We start from the raw sequence: 20,777 nt of genomic DNA on the forward strand, positions 1-20,777 counted from the left end.
TAGGTGTATCTCCCTCAAGGATTCAAGTGCCCTTTCCGCATAGCCAGGCCGGCCTCGTCTTCGGTCTTCACCCAGGGAACTTTGGAACTTCCTAGCATTGTTAACTGTCCCCTTTGCCATGTGCTTGTGTCCCCCATCAGGACCTCACCGCTGGTCTCCTGCGTGTCACCTGCCTCTCCAGGAGCTTCCCACCACATAGTTCTTCATCACTGACTCGATTTTCCTCCCTTCCCTAACTTTACCATTATATATTTTTTTCATTTCCCCGTTTTGTTTCACCCCCTTTTTTCCCCATCCCCATCTCCCATGATCTCCTTTGCCTATTCTTCACCTTTGTTCCTGTAATCTGCCCTCTTCCTCCCTTTTCTCTTTGGTCACCCTAAGTTTCTTGTATTTCTTACCCTCTCACTCAGCATTTTAACTGCAGCAGCCAAAAATACCAGGGAGCAAAGGGGCTGGGAGAGTTGGGGAGTATGGTTAGTGAAGGCACATAAACAGGCCAAGAAATCAATTTAATGGGCTTCCAGGGGCATATAACCCCTTCATCAGTCAGAGCCATTATGTTTCATTCACTGTCAACTTTGATTTTGTAAGGGGACATTCTCTGGGACTCAGAGCTCCACCCTGCTTGGTTGCCCCTTGTCCTTCAGTTCATTCTAGACCCTGGTGGCTTTTTCTCTACTTTCTAATTTGTCTTCTTCCTGGGTCCTTGATCTTACCATATTTGGATTCAGTGTGCTTCAGGAGGCAGTTTTCATCCATGTGACAGAAGCTATCTTATGCAAAGGGCCAGGTTCATTCAGGCCTAAAGAATGGGAAAGGTGGATAAAGAGTGGGAGAGTTCACCTTGTTTTAAGCTCATTGTTTTTCCAGACTTCAGGGGCTTGAAGGATAAAAGGAGGTAGATATGGGCAGAAGATGGAAGATTTCAGCGGTGAACAGGGACAGAAAGGAAGAGGAGAGAAATGCACAGGGTAGAGAAATGCATGATGTGAGGAACACGCAAAGGAAGAGAAAATTCATGCAGGATGGGGGCAGGGGAGGAATCGGGGTGATTCATGAAAAATTGGGAGAATGAAACAAAGTATGAGTTAATAAATAATGATACAGAAGGAGACAGGGAGAGAAAGGATAGACTATTTCTCAAGAGGAAGGTCAACAGAAAAAGCAATATGAAATGAATAAATACAGTGTTAAGGTGGGGGAAGGGAGGAACTAAAGAATAAGATGAGGTGGGAAAACATGGTACAAAGAAGGGGAATGGAAGGCAAAAAGAGGACTGCTGAAGCAGATCAGAGCTGCACGGAGCTTGGTACGGAAGAGGAGAGGATGAGGTATCAAAGGAAACAAATGCCTCTGGAGTGAGAAGGACACAGCATGATGGATGCAAAGAGAGCGCCGCAGGAGGGGCAATTTGGAAAAAAGGCAGAGCAGAAATACCATTGGGCGAATCCCCAAAAGAGAGGGATGCCAGAGGAGAGGAGAGGAAATGCAAAGATATCTGGTGAAGAGGAGAGATTTGGCTCATTCTGTTGGCCAAATTCTTCACTAAGCTACTGGAGGCCTTTGCATTTCATTCCCAAGCCAGGGCAACAGTGAGCACAGAGATTAAAAAAACACTAGAAATTCCCATTTACTTTAACTGATAGGAACTGGAATCTTTCTAGCCCCTGAGCACCAAAGACCTACAGCCTCTGATGTCATAAATTGCTGGTGTTGCCTTGGCAACCTGACAGGGTTCCTCCCTCCATGATGTCAGAGCAGCGGGTGTTACCTTAAAACCCACAGAGGAACAACTTGCTGCTTTGCTGGGGATCTGTACACATATTGGCGAGGGCCATAGTCAAATCTGTAGGATTCCTAGGTTGGTAGCTTGACCTTGCCTCCCTGCAGCTATTCTTAGCTCTAAATGAAGTCTTGTTTGTGGGCACCTGAGGTTCACTAGAGCCTGCAGGAGCAAAAGGAAACATCTCAGGAGACCGGGGCATTGAGGATGGGATGGTAGGACTGAAAGACAGGCAAAGAAGGAAGAGAGTGGAAATGGGCAGTTACAGAATGTGAAAGGAGAAGGGCTTTGTGAGCAGGAAGGAGAGTTACTAAAAATTTAAGATGTAGCTCGCTTTGGGCTTTGGGTTTAGGAATAGACACGAAGCTGGAAATGCAGATTAGAGGGGATAGGAGCCATGTGAGAGCCGTGTGAAGCAGAGATACAGAAAAAGGAAGGATCTTGAATGGAACTTGGCTGTGAAGGTAAAAGTGGGGGTGGGGTGGGGGGACTCTGAGAGAAGCTGTCAGTGAGAGACCCAGGGTTAGTCCTGATGGCCATATGAGCCGGCACTGCCTGTGTCTAGTTTCTGATTGTTTTCTAGCACCTAGCACAATGTCTGTCACACAAGGGATGCTTAATATCTATTGATCAAGATGGTGAATAAATAAGAGGAGGCTAAGGAAGAGGTGCCCGCCTTCCTTTCACCCCAGCTCTCAGGCCTAAGTCTGCATAAATGGGCAAGTTGAGAAAGCAGACACTGGAGGAAAGGACTGGAGGGCAGTTACCAGAAGTGCCTGTGAAACCTGAGGCGGAGAGAAGAGACACTGGGTTAGGGGCACACTCAGAGGCATCCAGGGCTGATTCTAGGAGCTGATCTGGGGAGTCTGCAGAGATCCTGGGAGAAAACATGAATAAACAGTCTTAGAAGCCCAGGAGGAAGATATGAAGGAGTGTTCTTGCCTGGAGAATCCCATGGACGGGGGAGCCTGGTGGGCTGCCGTCTATAGGGTCACACAGAGTCGGACACGACTGAAGCAACTTAGCAGCAGCAGCAGCAGCAGCAGAGAAAGGAGGTGATTTCCAGAAAAGGTTAAGAGTTGTTTCTAAAGACAGATTTGGAGATTTGAATTGGAAGTAGCATCCTTAAAAAAAAAAAAAGGAAGTAGCATCCTTAACCCACCCCATTCCCAGTCATGAAACCACAATGGAATCTGCCATATGTAAATACGTAAATACACACACATGCATGCGCACAGACATGCTAGCCACAGAGTTCATAAATCAATACAGACCCCAAATCTTGCCCAAATCTAGGCAATTACGAGGAAGTCAGTGTTGGCCAAGTGGGCCAAAAGGCAGAAAGAGGCACAGACTTAGATGCAAGAAGCCCTAAGAGGGAGGGCCTTGACCTCTGACTATGCATTGCGTTGTTGGAGTCTAGAGGTATAGAGTAAAACAGGAGATGGCAAGAGATGCACAGCTCATCACAACTCTGAGATCTGTGAGCAGGCTGCTAAACACAGAAGCCGTAGAGGAAAAGGATGCACCCAGTCAGGAATTATAACTTAACCTGTGCCTGTGGTGAAGAGTCAAAAATGCCCTGAATGGATCAAAGGAATGTAGGAAAGAAGCCCTGGAAGAGAGGTCGCAAAGCCCTGAGGGAGAGCCTGTCTATAATAAGAATGGCCAGGGCAGCTGGAGAAGGGTCTGGCGGGCGGGGGCCTCCAGCGAGGACGGTGGCGGTGGATGCACTGTCAGCCGCTGCCATGGACTTGGGCAGCTCATATTTTGCAGCAGGCGACAGGCTGTCGACACAGCGGTCCTTTACCTCACCGTTAGAAACTCATTTCATTGATTTTTCCATCTTTCTTCTCTGGCTTCTCAGTCATCCCACCACTCACTTTTCCAGAGCCCCTTGCCTCTCTGTGGAAAGCTCCAGGGGACTGCCTGCCCACCCCTCCTCCACCCTAGGCCAGTGAGATAGGGTGAAGGATTTAGAGGTGCCTTTCAGCACCCTGAGGTAATCCCATTGGCTCTCACTGCCCCCCTCTTACAGGCACACGTGCAGACCAGGGCCTCTGTGTCCACTTGTCTAGGGTACCCAGCTAAGGGGCTGACAGAGCCGAGATCCACCTGTTCTCCTGTCACCAAGCTGTACATACTTGGAAAAAGACACCTTTTCCTAATCCCTCCCAAGACAGCATGGCACTCCCTCAAAATATCTCTTTCAAAGTCAAATGAGAGAATAGGAGCTGCCTCTGCACTGGGGCAGGAATACAAGGTTCCAGGACGGGAATCACAGCAGGGCCATCCACTGGAACTGTGATGGCACTGGGGCCTGAGCAATTAGAAGGCATAAGTAGCACTCGGTTTCTGCGGAGAGAAGAGGGCATTCATATGCAATGTGGTCCTGTGTAGCGTGTGGAAGTGCACAGTTGGAAGGGCAGGGGTGGGTAAAGAAATGTTTACTTCCTGTGTAGACATTTCTGCGGTGCCTCCTCCAGTCACAGCCAGCTACCTTCAGTTTCTCCCTTTGGGGCTGGGATTGGGCTAAAGGTCAAGAGTCAATTGTCAGTCATTTGGCTTCTCAGTGGAGGAGGGCAGAGGGTGGGAGGGGAGTGTTAGTCTGTGTTTCCCTGGGGAACTGATGGGGTGAGCACCATTTCCATCCTCAGATTTCTCATTCCCTGTCTTGTCGGTAACACCCTCCCACCCCCCACCGCAAGGCCCTCTGGCCCATCTTTCTCTGGTCTTGGTAAGGTGGTTTCTCTGGAACCCAGTGTGTCTTGAGTCTCTGAGTCTGGATTCTGCTGCTTGCCTTGACTCAGGTGCCTGTCATCCCTTATCACAGTTGTCTTCCTTTCAATCCAGCCATTTCCACCTTCTGTATTACTTTTCTTGCTTGTACCACAGACTCCTTCCTCCCATTCCCTGCGTCACCAGGCTATGTGGTCTTCAAACCTAGAGATAAATCCTAGTGCTTTAGGGACAGGAGTGTGCTTGAGGTTAGGAAAAGGGAAGACTGAGGAAGGCCAAGACAGGGAGTCAGGGAGGCAGGGCAGGGAAGAGTGGGAAAAGGGGAAACCGGGAGAATAGAACAAGAAAGGTATAAACCTTTGGAGCCAGGAGAGCCGGAGGGAAGGCCAAATAATTTAAATGAAAAAGGAGGGCGGTAGGCTGAGGCTGCGAGGACTGCGAAACGGAAGAGAAAAACCCGGAGCCTGACCCCCTGCAGAGAAATGAAGGCCGGGAGGAGGAGGGGAGGCCGAGTGGCTGTGGGAGAGGCTTAAGGCGGAAAAGGCAGGCGGCCGGCTCGGCCTCCGCCTCAGTCCTGAGTTCAAGCCGTGCCGGCTCTGACCCTTGTGGGAGGAACTGAAGTGGCAAATTAACGACGATAATGAAGTCACTGCTCCTTGTTTGTCTTTGCAGGTTTCCCCTTGAGATTTGTCCTTTGGCCAGACGGGGCACCGTGGGGGAGGGGAGGGCCCGCAGCAGGGAAGGGCGGGGGAGGGGAGCGGAGAAGGGGACGGGGGGATGGAGACGCAGCGGACAGACAGACCGGGGGTAGGCAGAGGGAGGGGTAAAGGAAGCCAGGAATGGAGGAGAGGAGGGCAGGGGAGGGAAGCGCGGAAAGATGGGAAGGGAAAGAACAATGGGGAAGGGGAGAGGGAAGCCTGGAAGGAGGAGCAGAGGCCCGGGAGGGAGAGGAGCGGTGGCAAGGGGAAATGGCGAGCCGGAGGGGAAGAACGTGGCCGGGGCTGTGGGAGCTGCAGCTGGCGGGGCTGGGGGCGGGGCCTCATCTCCATCTCTAATGGCTGTGAAATGAGGTTAGCTCCATTAGAGGCGGTGAGAGTGTAACGAGATCACACTCATTAGGGCTGGGCCATCCCAGTAATTACCACCACCCCAAACACGCCCGCGCCAGCCGGGCCACCGCGCACAAACAAGCACGCGGCAGCACACCCGCACAGGACACCCCTACCTTTGAACGGGAAACCCAGGGCCCCAGGGGGTGTAACCGAGAGCCTGGGGGGCCCCTTCGCTAACCCCGAAGAGGTGCCCGGACAAGGCTATAGCCAGGCCCTCGGCCACACATAAGAGCAGAAAGCAGTAAACACACACACACCCCAACTCAGGGAGTTAGGTAGGTGGATGAGCAATTATCGTTCCCATTTATTGATCACATACAAAGTGCCAGTCTCAATAATGATCATCTCAGTGGGCACAACTCTATAAGGAACTATTCCCCATTCTATTTATGAAGAAACAAGCTTTAAGCAACCCACCCTGAGGACATTTACATCATAGGGAACAGAACTAGAATTTGATTCCAGACAATACCATACCGTTTTTTGTTTTTTTTTTTCTTAAGTTCATATTACTATTGAGACTTCCCTGGTGGCTCAGAAGGTAAAAGCGTCTGCCTACAATGCGGGAGACCCAGGTTCGATCCCTGGTTCAGGAAGATCCCCTGGAGAAGGAAATGGCACCCCACTCCAGTACTCTTGCCTGGAAAATCCCATGGACGGAGAAGCCTGGTAGGCTACAATCCATGGGGTTGCAAAGAGTGGGACACGACTGAGTGACTTCACTTTCACTTTTCATATTCATATTCATATTATGAATACACATGTGTAGACTTTCAGAATTTATCACAAATCTGTGGTAGCTATCTCCATTTCACCTCCAGTAGCCAGACAGACACAGACATGCACCCAGAATGGCCAGGGCCCCTGCACAGACAGCAGTGGCCCATCTTACTGTAACAACTGGGAGAAGGCCCTGACAAGCTCAAAGAGCGCGACAGCATGTACGCTCAAGGCAACACACACAAGGGCAGAGGAGCACACTCAGACTCAAAGATCTCATTCAAATACCTACCAGCCCAAGCTTAAAGGCTTACAAATTAACTTGAGAGCAGAGTGCTGGAGTCAGGCTACCTGAGGCCAATCTCGACTCTATTTTCCAAGTAAGAGACCTTGAAAATTACATAACCCATCTAAGTCTGCTGCCATGTTTGTAAATGGGAATGACTAGCTGTATCTATTTTATCAGATTGTAGTGGCAGATTAGGTGACGTGATGCTTCCAGAGGGCTCAGCACAGTACCTGACACATGATAAACATTTAAAGATATTATTTGTTGTTGTTGTTGTTTTAATAGTATTTAAATAGTCATTACCATCACGAGGGTTCATGAGAATCAAAGAACGAGAAGGATTTTATATACACAGCCATTTACAATGGTACCCTTCCAAATAATTCTAGAAGAATTGCATGTAATTGTTTTCAAGCTCAGGGAGATCAAAGATCTTCCACAGAGGTACCCCATGCCAGGATCAGACAGGGTCCGGAATCTGAATTCAAGGGTGCAGCCCCCTGTTCTCACTGTGGAGTGCTGATACAGAAGAAGAGTTCGGCGCTGACTTGGTGCGGTTATCTAAACCTGGGTCTCTCCAGTGCGCCTGAAGACCACACAGCTCCGCACACTGCTGTCCTAACACTTCAGCATCATTGAGGGAGACACATTGGCAAGAGGCTCCTGTTCTCTCTGGGACATCCTCAACTCCAGCAGCCGGCATGCTGCGGCACATCTCAGCAAAGTGACGCAAGTGTGCACGGATGTCCCTCTCTGCTTGTGGTTTTAATCTGTAGCTTCCCTTTTAGCCCCGTCTCCTCCCTCCCTCCCCCATCTTCTTCTTCTCAGCCTCTCCTTTCTCCTCACACCCCACCTATGTCCCTTCTGCCTACCTTCAGCATCTTGCAAAGTGTAAGAGATAACCTCCTTGCTCCATCCTTCTCAGTGGGGACAGGCCCCTGCCCAATATGATGCCAAAGCTGGGAGGTCTTGAGGAGACTCTGATTGCAGTATTTACCTGTGCAGATCAAGACCCAACTCCCTGCCCCTTCCCTACCTCTCCCTCCCTTTTCCCTCCCTCCTCTTATCTGCCTTGGCTGTCCCTTTCTTCACTCTCTCTGATACTCCTTTCCCTGCCTGCCTCAATCCCTGCCATTCTTATTTTCTCTCTTTTGGACAAAACTTCTCTTGCACAAAGTACGCACTCCCTAAATGTTGGGGTGCTGGGGAGAGATCTAAAAGAGATAGGTAGAATTAAAATGGAGGAATAGGAATACCTTTTTTGTTGTTTTCTTTTTAAATATAGAAGGTGAGCTTTAGAGACAGAGGCAGTGATAATTTTAATGCAGGGAGAAGACATAATAGTTTTGATCCAAGTGTGAACCTGGGCAGAGCTTCCAGTCTCTGGTTCGGGATAATGGGGTGTATCTAGACCCAGCCATCAAGAGGGCCTATGAGAAATGAACACTGCTGCTGGGCAGACTAGATTGAAATCCTACTCAACAAAGAATTGCCCTCAGTTAAAGGGCAGAGATGAGAGGAAGAGGCCAGGTCAAGAAGGGGCAAGAACGAAAGAAAGCATTGGCCTAGCTGTACACATCTTGCCCAGCTCTTCGGGGAGAGGTGGGGTGGGATGAGGTGCAGTGCAGGGAAAGCCAGAGAGAAGGAAAGGAACTGACCTGATGGACACCAGTATGGGCACTTTTCACATGTTACCTGCACTAGTCTTCACAAAAGCCGGGTGAGCACAGCTGTGTGATCCTGCAGATGCACTGGAGAGACCCAGGCTCAGCAAAGGACACGAAGCCAGCTCTGAACCCTTCTGTGTGAGCACTCTAGAGGGCCAGGGAGTTTCCAGGTGAGGAAACAGACTGGATAAGTAACTTACCAAGGTTGCACGGCTGGTGAGTGGGGACAGCCAGGACTGAACCTGGGTCTGCATGAATCCTTAGCCCATGTTCTTCCACTGCCTTAGAAAAGAAATCTCATCTGGTTAGAATTTATTTGCTGTTGGTACCAACTGATCCCCCTAATGTGGGCTCACAGACTCCCATCTTCCCCTTCCCTCTGTGGCTGCCTCTTGAAAGCAACAGGTTGAAACCAAAAGGAGAGAAAGGCGGGACAAAGTGAATGTGGAGGGGGCAGCTTGGAGTCAGGGGTTTCAGAGAACGAAAGGAAAGTTCCCCAAAACGGGCTCTAAGGAAGGAGAATAGATGGAACAATTGAAAAGTTGGCAAACAAGTCTAGAGGGCTCTGACTGGAAATCACTGTATGCAAATTGTAAGCAAATATGTCTGGTGCCCTCTGGCTGACTTTGCTGGGAAGGACTTTGCCCTGCCAGTGGGTTTGAAGAAAAGTGAGGAGAGGCTTTGTTTTTAAAAGGAGGGGAGCTGGGAGGAGAAAGCCACTGTTTCACCAGGCAGGCCTGTCCCCTCCTCAGTGATGTTCCCTTTGTAGCCACTAGGGAGCATTCCTGTCGCTTTCCCGCTCCAGCTCTGCCCGAGATGGGAGGGGCTCCAGCTCCAGAGCGAGCGCCCCTGGCCAGCCTGGCCCCTTGGTGAGGGGCACATTCCTTCCTCAGGCCTCACTTCTTTGGTCCTTCCTTTGCCCTTGTCCCTTTGGCTCCTTAATTCTCAAGATTCTGAGGTCTGTTCTGCCAAGTGTGGTCTCAGAGACCCCCCTTTGCGGTTTTCCGCTTCACATCCAAGCCTTTCTGTCACTCTCGTAACATCTTCAGTAGCTCTCAGGCCCTACAGGCTGTACTGAAGGTTCCTGGAAGTTCCCTGGCTTCTTCCTGTTCTAAGTACAGTGTATCTGCCCCCCTGAACAGTGAGGGCATATCAAGAAGTAGGAATTCTTGTCCAGCTCTTTACAGGGTGCTTCTCGGCCCTCCTCCCGTTGAGGAATATCTGTTCAGAGACTCTCATGATGGGGCAGCTAGCAGCGCCATCCCCCGACCTGGCCACGAAATTTGAAAGCAGCACTCCATCCTTTCCTGCTCACCTTGAGGAACAGCCAGGGAGTGGGGTCTGCACCGAGGAAGAGAGAGGCAATACCAAAACCAATCTCTTGTCTCCCACAGCTTCCTCTCCATCTTCCCCTCTCTCCCCACCCTGTGAGGGAAGGAAGCGTTAGGGAAGGAGATGGAATGGAGGGGCACCGAGGGAGCTCTGGAGACTGAGGGCCATTTTGGAGCTGGAAGATTCATCTCCGGGGATGACTACACCCTCAGAACTCTCCACCCTCCCTTGGCTCCAGGCCTGCCTCCTCCCATCCCCCTCGGTGGCAGCAGCCTTGTAATTTAAAGCTCTCTCTGTCGCCTCTAATGTGATCCTCTCGTTTTATTGACTCTCTCTGCCGTCTGTGGCGCCCCTTCACATCAATCTCTGCTCTAATCACACCGCCACCACCGCCTGCTCTGTCTCCCCTAACCCCTCTCCTTAGGGCCCCCGGCCCTCGCCTCTACCCAGGTCCTTCCTTTTGACTGCCCCCACTTACACCCTGCACCTGATTTGCCCTCTTCCTCCTTCCGTCCTCCACACACAGGAATGCCAAGACCTTTGAGGACTTGCCTTCTCCCTAGCCCCACAGCTAAGATGTACCCTGAGGGAGAGGAGAGGCCCTTAAGGAAAGCCTGGAACCACAGCAGGGATGTCCGTGGTCTGAGGGAGAACAGGACTCTGGTCCTGGGGGTGGTGAGTGGGGACCTGTTATCTGGTTCCATGCTACGGTCCATGGGCTCGCAAAGAGTCGGACACGACTTAGAGACTGAACATCTCCAGAAGGAGGTGAAAACTGAGGTCAAGATAGGAAGGGCAAAGAAAGGGTCACAGAGCGGGGCAGAAGAAAGGATTGAGGCGGAGGAAAATGGAAGGAGGGGAAAAAGTGAAAAAAAAATAATTGCTGCAGTTAAAGGTTTGTAATAAATAGTGGGTGATGGGGGAAGCACAGAGAAGAAAGGGGGAGAGGGGAGTGGGGGGGCGGAGATGCACTGAGGCAGAGATAAATTTGCAATTGAAATTCTTTCCTGTTGAGGAGGAGGGGGGAGGTGGGGAAGAGATTTGCAATTTTAAACAGCTGCAGACCTACCCTCCCTGCACTGATCCAGGTCTCACCCACTAGCTAGCCCAAAGCTAAGCTCCTTTGGTTTCTAGCTAGGAATGAGCTGTGTCTTTCTTCTGTCCTGGGAAGTAGAAGCTTGGAGAGAGGATTTGGGGCTTAGGCCCTCGTAGCCCTCCTCTGCAGTGTGATATAGAGTTGTGAGTCTGGGGCTAGGGAGAATTTGCTGATGGACGTGAGGTGGGCCAGCAGGGACACAGCACCCACCATGTTCAGCCCTCAGCGTCTTTTGCCAAGCCTCAGCTCTTCCTAGCAGGTGAGCCCCCATTATGGGGGTGACAGTGGAAAATCAGGCCCTCCAGTCCAGCACATGTATCCCCCACTTCCCCCTGCTCCCCAACGATTCCATAGGAGGAATGCCTGTATCCCACAAATTCAGGGCTTCTGCTTTCTAGTTATCTAAGATAACACCCCCCACCACCTTCCAATTCCTTTACTTCCCTGTTAGTTCTCCAGCCCCCCCAACCCCCCACCCTTGGCCCAGGTGCTGATTTGAATTTTCATTAGCATGCGGAGCCAGCCCCACGCGGAGCTCCTTAATGGCTCCTACTCTGACTTCACGCCTGGCTGGTCCCCCAGGAGGAGGAAAGTGGGAATGGAGGCTTCCAGGCTGACTGGGGCCAGATGGAGGACCCATTCCAAATCAAGGAATCTGAAGGTGAGGGTAAGACGTGGTCCAAGCAGGGAGAAGCCCCACCAGCCCCACCACTTTCTGGAAACACTCTGGCCTGAGCACTAAAGGTTTAATCATTAGGGACCTGCTGATACTACAAACTGAAGAGGAGTTAGGACACGTGGGACACTGAGAGGTATGGGGAGGTGAGGCGTGGGAAACTGCTGAGTTAGGCGGGGAACCAAGATTAAAAAGTTTGGGAGCAGCATGCAGAGCTGGGTAGTTTTAATCAGCTGGAGGGAGCTCAGGAATCCTGGTTTCTAGACTTGGAGGCTCATTTTGCCCGTACTCTGTCTGAGGGCCAGTCCCAGTAGAGGGCGGAGCCCAGGCCACAGCTTTGGGGTCTAGCTCTGCGCCCCACCAGTCCTTTTCTAGTTTCACTTTGGAACTTCGTGACAGTCAGCAGCTCATTCAGCCTCTCTTTCTTGGTCACCCATTAAATAAGGTTGCAGTGCGGGGACCATAGTATATGTACCTTGACAGCTTAATATTACTGTTACTTTTTTTGTTTTAATCTCTGGGGAGGAGGATTATCTCATATAAGCGTTTGTCTTTCAACTGGCCAAGAAGCTCCCACCTGTGACCAGAGATGGATCTGGAAGGCATCTGAGAGTAGCATGGGGTCTGCGGGCCAGAGGAAATTCACTGTGGCCTCTCTGGCAAGAGGATCTTGACTTAGGGAAATTACCTCTTCAGGGTGTAGAAAATCTGAGGGTCTTTTCCAAAGTTCATCTACTCAACAGATACGTATGGATATGTGGCAGGCATCTTTCTTGGTACCCATGATGGAACAATCAATAAACCAGAGTTTCTGCTCTCATGGAATTTAGTTTCTAGAAGGGAAAAATAAGGAAACCAGGAAATATCAGGTAGTGATAGATCTCTGGAGAAAACAGACCCCCCAGGCTATGTTAGCTTCTGTAGAGAGGGGAGGCCTATTGGAAGAGGTGCTGTTTAAGCAGACAGGACAAGGAGCCGCTGGGCAGAGACTGGGGGAAGAGCACTGCAGGCAGAGTCAACAGCTCTGGCCAGCGGCTAAGGTGGGGATGAACTTGCTGTGTTTGAGGAACGAAGAACGTCAGTGGGCTGGCGCTGGCCAGCCAGGTGGGGTGGAGAGTATTAAAGATATGCTGGAAGTAGGCAGGTGCCGGATCAAATAGGCCTTTTTGTAGATCAGGGAGTGGAGTTTGGGTTTTATTCACAGTGCAGTGAGAAATCACTGATGGGTTGTAAGAATATAGTATGGTTTACATTTTGAAAGGTGATTATAATGTCTGAATTTTGCTTTGAAACAATACAGGGAAAGGGGAAGTGCCTGATGATACAGATGAAACAAGACTGGCCCCGAGTTAACAAGCTCCTAATATACAGCACAGGGAACTATATTCAGTATCCTGTGATAAACCATAAAGGAAGAGAATATAAAAAAAGAATGTATATATGTATATAGCTGGGTAACTTTGCTGTATATCAGAGATTGACTCAACATTATAAATCAATTATATTTCAGTTAAAAAACAAAAACAAAACAGGGACTTCCCTGGGGGTCCAGTGGCTAAGATTGTGCACTCCCAATGCAGGGGGCCCAGCTTCAATCCCTGGTCAGGGAACTAGATCCTGCATGCAGCAGCTAAGAGCTGGTGCAGCCAAATAAATTAATTAATTTTAAAAAACCCACATTGGCCCAAGTTTGAAGACTGTTGAAGCTGGGTGATCAGTAAAAACAAAGGGATTCCTTATATTTGGTCTATCTTTATGTTTGGCATTTGTCATAATTAAGAATTAAATAATTAAATGAAGGGTCATTCTGAGTGGAAGGAGGGGCTGTAGTGGAAATGGAGGCCAACGTGGAGTCTCTTGCACTAGTTTAGGAAAGAGACAGCTGTGGCTTTGGCCAAGGTGGTGCTCGTGGGGAGGATGAATGGAGGACTGAGCTCACTTGAGAGGTTACTGTCGAATGGCCTGCCTGTGGGCGGGGGTGAGAGGAAACTTTGGGTTTTTAGCATAAGCAACCAGATAAATGTGCTACCAATTTTTGAGATAGGAGAGATGGAGAGGAACAAGTTCTGGGCAGAAGTAGAGTTCTGACTTTGGACATGTTGAGTCTGAAGTCTGTTAGACACTAATGAAGCTTCAGGTTGGCAAATGGGTACTTGAATGGTGCTGAGGGAAGAGGGTGGGCCTGGAGTATCGGGAGAATCAGCTGCCTGGCTGAGTGTCTCTCCTGCCACCTCACTGCTCCGCTCTCTCCATGTCTCCCCAACAGGGTCCTGGCTGTCACGCTGAAATGAACCCCCAGCTCTCCTCCGTCTGCCATGGCCACCCTTAACCTGTCCTCTGACACTGGCACCACCCCCTCCCCTGGACATGATGCCCCGTCCCTGCCTCTGGACACCTCCTCCCCCAGCACCCCTTCTGATCCTGTCACCAAAGATCCCCCTGATGCCCCCTCCCCCTCTGAGAGCATGAGGTCCTTGGAGGCAGGGGGGCAGCCCCTGGAGTCAGGCTGTGGCCTCGTCCCACCAAAGGAGATAGGGGAGCCCCAGGAGGAGCCTGGCTGTGGTGGCTTCCCACCAAAGGACCTGGGGGTGGATGAGGACAAGGAGCAGGAGGAGGAGGAGGAGGGAGAGCTCCCTCCTGTGGATCTGAGTGACCACTTATTCTTCACAACTGGAGGTGAGGCCTGCCTAGTGGCCAAGCTGTTCCCGGCAGGTGACAGTGAGCTCCCATTACCAAAGGGCTTCCCCCGGGGTGAGGCAGGCGTCAAGCAAGAGTCCAGCCTGCCCCTCCTTGCCCACCTGCCCCCTGTACACCTCACTGCCCTTCACGTCCAACATGGCTTTGACCCAATCCAAGGCTTTAGCTCTTCTGACCAAATTCTGTCCCATGATACCTCAGCGCCATCTCCGGCCACCTGTGAGGGAAGGGACGGAGCCTTCTGGAGCTACCAGCTGGCTCCAAACCCACCCGGAGATCCCAAAGATGGCCCCACGGGGAGCAGGGGAGGAGACCCCAGGGCACTCTTCTGGCTCTGCCTCCTGTGCCGCCTGGGGTTCAGCAGGCACCAGGCCTTTGTGGGTCACACACGGTCTCACGGGGTGAAGCTAACCGCTGCTCAACACCAGGGCCTGCTGGGCAACCCAGCCGTGCTCCAGGAGGGGGACGAGGCCTGCATGGCCCTGCTGAGCTTCCTGGAACCAAATCTGCCTGCTCGCCCTTTAGAGAGACCCCTTGACAACAGCAGCACCGTGAACGCGGAAGCCAATGCAGCCCAGACCAAGAACGGGCCCCCTATGGCAGAAGCCCAGGCCCCTGTCCCGCCCATGGACGAAGTCATGGCCCTTAGCCCACCCTCTCCCGAGACCACTCCAGCCACCTGGGACCCCAGCCCAACCCAAGCCAAAGAATCACCAACACTGGCAGGCGAGGCGGGGCCAGACTGGTTCCCTGAGGGGCATGAGGAAGATGGCGGGCTCTGCCCCCCACTCAACCAAAGCTCACCCGCCTCCAAGGAGGGGGGCACTCTCCCTGCCCTGGGGGGCTCCCCTGAAGACCCTGGCGACCCGGCCCAGCCCTATCGCCTGGCCGATGACTACAGCCTGGCCCCGTCAGCCTTCCAGGGCCTCAGCCTGTCCAGCCACATGTCTCTGCTGCACTCACGCAACTCTTGCAAGACGCTCAAGTGTCCCAAGTGCAACTGGCACTACAAGTACCAGCAGACCCTGGACGTGCACATGCGGGAGAAGCACCCTGAGAGCAACAGCCACTGCAGCTACTGTACTGCAGGGGGCGCACACCCCCGCCTCGCCCGGGGAGAGAGCTACAACTGCGGCTACAAGCCCTACCGCTGCGAGGTCTGCAACTACTCCACCACCACCAAGGGCAACCTCAGCATCCACATGCAGTCTGACAAGCACCTGGCCAACCTGCAGGGCTTCCAGGCTGGGCCCGGGGGCCAGGGGAGCCCCCAGGAAGCCGTGGTCCCGCCCCCTGCAGGGGACAAGGAGCCCAAGACCAAGTCATCGTGGCAGTGCAAGGTGTGCAGCTATGAGACCAACATCTCCCGCAACCTGCGCATCCACATGACCTCTGAGAAGCACCTGCAGAACGTCCTCATGCTCCACCAGGGGCTGCCGCTGGGCCTGCCGCCTGGGCTGGTGGGGCCCAGCCCCCCTCCCCAGGCGGGGGCTGCCCCTGCCACCCCCCCTGACCTCTTTCAGTACTTTGGACCCCAGGCCCTAGGGCAGCCTCAGGCTCCCTTGCCTGGCCCCGGGCTGAGGCCAGACAAGCCCCTGGAAGCCCAGCTGCTTCTCAATGGCTTCCACCACCTTGGAGCGCCTGCCCGCAAGTTCCCTGCACCTGGTAAGCTCCCTGGGTGCTCTCCTCTTTTCCCTTCCCCAGGGCCAAACTTGGTTCCCTGCTTTCTCCTGAGGGCCAGCACCCCTACCCTTAGTTAATGCCAGCTCCCTCAGCACCCACCCCTCCATTGCCACACAGCAAGCTAATCCTGCCCCATTCCTTCCCAGGGTCACTAACCTGTCTCTGTTCCCTAGCCCCTGGAAGCCCTTCCCCAGACACCCACCTGCCTCAAAGTCAGCTCCTGGGAGCCTTGTCTGACGGGCTGCCCACCTCGCCGCCCCCAGACGACAGCCCATCCCTGAAGGTGTTCCGCTGCCTGGTGTGCCAGGCCTTCAGCACAGACAGCCTGGAGCTGCTGCTCTACCACTGCAGCATGGGCCGGAGCCTCCCGGAGGCCGAGTGGAAGGAGGTGGCCGGTGACACCCACCGCTGCAAGCTCTGCTGCTATGGCACCCAGCTCAAGGCCAACTTCCAACTCCACCTCAAGACCGACAAACATGCTCAGAAGTACCAGCTGGCAGCCCACCTGAGGGAGGGGGGTGGGGCCATGGGCACGCCCTCTCCAGTGCCTCTGGGAGATGGGGCTCCTTATGGCTCTGTCCCCACCTTGCACCTGCGCTGCAACATCTGTGACTTTGAGTCCAACAGCAAGGAGAAGATGCAGCTGCATGCCCGGGGGGCAGCCCACGAAGAGAACAGCCAGATCTATAAGGTGAGAGTGGGGCAGGAAGGTCTGGAATCCAAAGGACACTGCGCAGAGCCTGGGGGAGACAGAGGAAGAAAAGGGGACTGGGATGGAGTGAGGAGATGCAGAGTGAGAAAGTGATAAAAACCCAGGGGAGCGGAATTGCAGAAGGCCCGGGCACCAGGGTGAAAGCTATTTGGAGTCAGATGTGGAGAAAGAGAACAAGGATGGTGGATTCTGACCAGGTGACTCCAGTACTTTATTCGGCTTTTCTGATGTTTGGGACTAGGGGGGAGGGTTCTCACGTCTGCTCAGTCCCTCGTCACCAGAAGTTCAAGAAGACAGAACCGATTCTATTTGTACAACTAGGAGGAAATCCAGGATTGGTGGGAGGAAGAAAGGGAGGCGAGGGAGCAAAAGCAGTCACACTAAGGTGGCCAAAGGAAAGAAAAGGGCTCAAAAGGGAGGAAGGGACGTGGGGGTGCTGCCGCTGGTCAGGCTCCCCTGGGGGAAGCAGAGGAGCCCCCTGGACTCCGGGGCATCCGTCCTTCTGGGCCTGAGCAGCCTCTTTCCGTGCTTTCAGTTTCTGCTGGAGATGGAGGGGACCGCGACCGCGGGGCCGGAACTGGGGCTGTTCCGCTGCCTGCTGTGTGCCTGGGAGACGCCCTCCCGCCTCGCGGTGCTGCAGCACCTGCGGGCACCTGCCCACCGCGACGCCCAGGCCCAGCGGCGCCTGCAGCTACTACAGAGAGGCCCCGCGACTGACGAGGGGCTCCCGGCTCTTCAGAGCATCCTGAGCTTCAGCCATGGGCAGCTCCGGCCTCGCGGTGAGGAAGAGGGGACAGGAGAGGAAGGGAAGGGCAGCCCGGGCGGGAGTGGGGGGCCCAGGAGAGAGTGGCACAGGGATGAGAAACGGGTCTGTGTGCAGTCCAGAGCAAGTGGAAAGGTGCCGTGAAGGGTGCTAAAACTGGCTTTCAGGAACGCTGGGGCAGCCGGGGGGAGTGGGGAAGAGAGGCTATTGGAGGAGAAAGAAGAGAAGAGCAGAGATTTTGCGGGGTGGAGAAATAGAGCAGGGAGGGAGGTGAGAAGGAACCACCCAGTGACTCTGAGTAGTGACCTGTGTGCTTACAGTGCTGGCGGGGTTGAGGGTTGGGGGGTGGCAGGAGCTGGTTGGAAAGGAGGAAGGAGAAGAACAGAAAAACAATAGACAGCTTTGGGCTGGGCCAGGACTCGTCTGAAGGAGGTGGGAGCCAGGGGCATGGCCCAAAGGCAGCAGGATGGGATGCTCTTGATGAGCTCCCCAGCCTCTTCCTGTCTCCGAGGAGCTCTTCAGCCCCAAGGCTGGGCTTAAGGGTCCCCCTTAGGCAGCTGAGGTTGTACTAGAGAGACTGGGAATAGCCTGCCGGGTACCACTGATCCAGGCAGTGCAGAAGAGCCTGAAAGGGACTCTGAGACGTGGGCACAGGCGTCTGGGCTTTGCAGGGGCCGGTGGTGGGTGAGGGTGAGGGCACAGGCAGCAAGAACCAGGAACAGGCAGCATTGACTGGTGCTAATTGAATTGCCAATACGCTGGCTGGAGTTAAGTGCCGGAGGGGCCCAGATCAATAGCTAACGATTCTGGCGCAGGGCTGAATGGAGTTAAGGAACTTTAACACTTTAATTAGGCCGCCACCGAAAATAAATTCCTACACATCTGTCAATTCTTGCTTGAGTGGTAATCTCCTTTCCCAGCCAGACCTGCCGCCTCCTACTCACCACAGCTGCTTCCCTTCAACCTCACCTCCCCACTTTGGTGCTTCTCACTACATTTCTGGGCTCCCTTGCTTCCAGGATCAGTCAAGACAGGGAGCTGAGTTTGTTCTTGTTCCTGTCTACTGCTGGGCTTGTTCCCTCGTCTTTAAGTTTCCAGGCTAGACTCACAAAGATTTCTTGGGCCCTGCAGAAGGAAATGGCAATCCACTCCAGTATTCTTGCCTGGGAAATCCCATGGACAGGAGTCTGGCAAGCAACAGTTCAAGGGGTCACAAAAGAATAGGCTACAACTTAGCGACTAAAACAACAGTAACCAGTCCTAACACTGTAATTTTGCCCCTCATTCTCTGTATTTCTTTTCGGCAGCTTTTTGTCTTCTCCTGCCTACTGATTCATCTACCCATTTTCTCCTTCATTGCCTGGCCGCTTGTCCTGCTTCCTCTGCCCTTTTTCTTTCCTTCTGTAGTGCTTCATCCTTTTAAATTGACTCTCCCTTCATCCTACACAGGGAAGACTCCTGTCACCCTCTTAGCTGGGCCACCCACCCCTGAGAAAGATGCCCAGAGTAAGACAGAACAGTTGGGTGAGTTGCTCATCTGGTCCATTTTTCCCTCCATCCCTTGTCCTCCTCACCACTCCCCAACACCTGCCCCACAATTCTCATACATTCTGAGGTGCTCATGGAACCTCTTGGTAATCCAGACACCCAGCAAGGCCTCCTGTCTAGAAGGAGCTACCATGATCAAAAGAAATGGCTCATCAGAGGGAAGGGAGGTGGAGCCACAGAGAGCTGGGTGCTTCCGCCCTCTGGCCATCCCGCCAGCCTGGGGTCAGCCCTGCCAAGCCCTGCTCCCTGCATGAGTCCAGTTCTGTAGTTTTCTGCTCTTTCTCCCTTTCTCCAGGGCCCACCCTCTACCTTGCAAGCCCTGCACTACAAATCAGACCATCTTAAGGGCCCGGGGTCTGTGAAAGGAAAAGGGAGGGCTGTCACAGTCTCTGAATCTCTCTTTTCATCTTCAGTTTCTGAAGAGGCAGAGAACAAGACTGGCCCTCTTGGAGACAGTGCCAACCAGACCACGGTCAGAACTGGGGTAACGGGGAAGAGCTGGGGGGGCTCTGATTTTACTGAGATCTGCTCACACTCTAAAGGCTAAACTGTAGATCTTTACAGACAAGGGATTTCAGACCAAAGGTAGACTTAATTTTGTCATGCCTGTGACTCATGTCACTCTGAATACAATTCTGCACCTAGGTCTGGTTGCAGATGTGAGCACAGCTGACCCTGAGGGGTGGAGCACAAGGGGGATAACAAACAGGAAGCGATGGTGGGAATTCGAGGGAAAGGTGACGAAAGAAACTGTTCTGAGGGGAGGAAAGACTGGAAGTGGATGGAGGGAGGGAAGAAAGAAATGAAGAGAGAAAGGCAAAAATAAAACATTAGCTGCTGCCCAGTTCTTTATTTCTGTTGGGAGCAGAAAGATGAGACATGAAGTTCACCTCCTTGAGAGCCCTGGGTGGCGCTGCCCTGGCACCTCCTTCCTTGGGCAGAGGAACTAACCCATTGACCCAGGTGATCAGACAGCAAGCTCTGCCAGTCTGGATGCCTACCTAGGCAGGACCCAAGGGTAATTTAGGTTGACTCTGGGGGGATCCCCAGCCTCTGGTCCTGAGGTGCCACCCCTGCCTCCCATCTCTCCAATCTGGACCGCACACCCCGTGTGTGTTACGACTGCAGACACTGCAGTAACGGCATATGTCCTCAGCTCCCTTGCATCCTGACTTCAAGATGTCCGCTCCCAGGCCTGAGTGCATTAAGCTGAGCATCTGGATACCCTTCCATTCTGGCCATTCCCTCCCTGATGTGCAGTCCTGGACCAATGGCACTGGCATCGGGAGGAAGTGAGCCAGGAAGACAGAAATGCAGGCTGGAGGTCAGGCAGTCAGGTGACGAAGGCGGAAGCAGAGGGGCCTCCCCGCCCCACCCTCTGGAGGTGTGGGCAGGAATGTGCCAGCCAAGCCAGGCCAGAATTCTCCTGGGCCACTGGGGGAGCTGTCGTGTTTGTTTACATTAAAAAGGAAAGGGGAGAAAAAGGCAGGCGGAGAATGTGGGAGCTGCTGAGTCTCTGAGGGAGAATGAGGCGGCTTCTGAGCAGACAGGTAGGGAGCGCCCGCTCCTCAGAGAGGCAGAGCGGGCAGGGAGCCTGTGGGGTCCAGGAAGTGCCAGAAGGGAGGGGGGCCATTTCACGGAGGAGATACAGGCAGGGCAGGGGCAGGTAAGAAAAGAAAACTAAACCAGAGGGGTAGGGACAGGGCCCTGTGTCGGCTGGAGACCTGAGCAGGCAGCAGAGATGGAGCAAGAGGAACCGGGATGAAGGAGACCGGAGCAGAGGGCAGGCTGAGGAAGGCAGGCTAGGGCAATTCAGCCTGGGCCTTTGGTCCCGTGGGAGAGAAGCGAGGGCGGAGTCAGCTTTCAGGACTGGGGCTCCTCCTCCATCAGGAGTGGGGGGACCCAGCCATGTCCACAAACCCCAGGGCCCAGAGGTGGTGGGGCCCTCCCATCCCTG

At 53.2% G+C, this 20,777-nt stretch overlaps 1 protein-coding gene across 2 annotated transcripts in view; it reads left to right on the forward strand.

Annotated features, from left to right (window-relative positions):
- Positions 1 to 20,777, forward strand: part of ZFHX2 (zinc finger homeobox 2) — a 29,129-nt gene that overhangs the window by 1,526 nt on the left and 6,826 nt on the right. Inside the window, exons 2-6 of one of the 2 annotated variants that reach the window (XM_002690443.7) lie at positions 13,684 to 15,779; positions 15,971 to 16,488; positions 17,045 to 17,288; positions 18,722 to 18,796; positions 19,234 to 19,292. In XM_002690443.7, coding sequence (XP_002690489.2) covers positions 13,733 to 15,779; positions 15,971 to 16,488; positions 17,045 to 17,288; positions 18,722 to 18,796; positions 19,234 to 19,292 — 2,943 coding nt within the window. In that variant the 5' untranslated portion in view covers positions 13,684 to 13,732. The remainder of the gene's footprint in view (positions 1 to 13,683; positions 15,780 to 15,970; positions 16,489 to 17,044; positions 17,289 to 18,721; positions 18,797 to 19,233; positions 19,293 to 20,777) is intronic. The other variant, XM_005211441.5, reaches the window with a different exon arrangement.

The sequence above is a fragment of the Bos taurus genome, chromosome 10 (genome assembly GCF_002263795.3).
Source record: "Bos taurus isolate L1 Dominette 01449 registration number 42190680 breed Hereford chromosome 10, ARS-UCD2.0, whole genome shotgun sequence".
In the NCBI taxonomy this organism is placed as follows: domain Eukaryota; kingdom Metazoa; phylum Chordata; class Mammalia; order Artiodactyla; family Bovidae; genus Bos; species Bos taurus.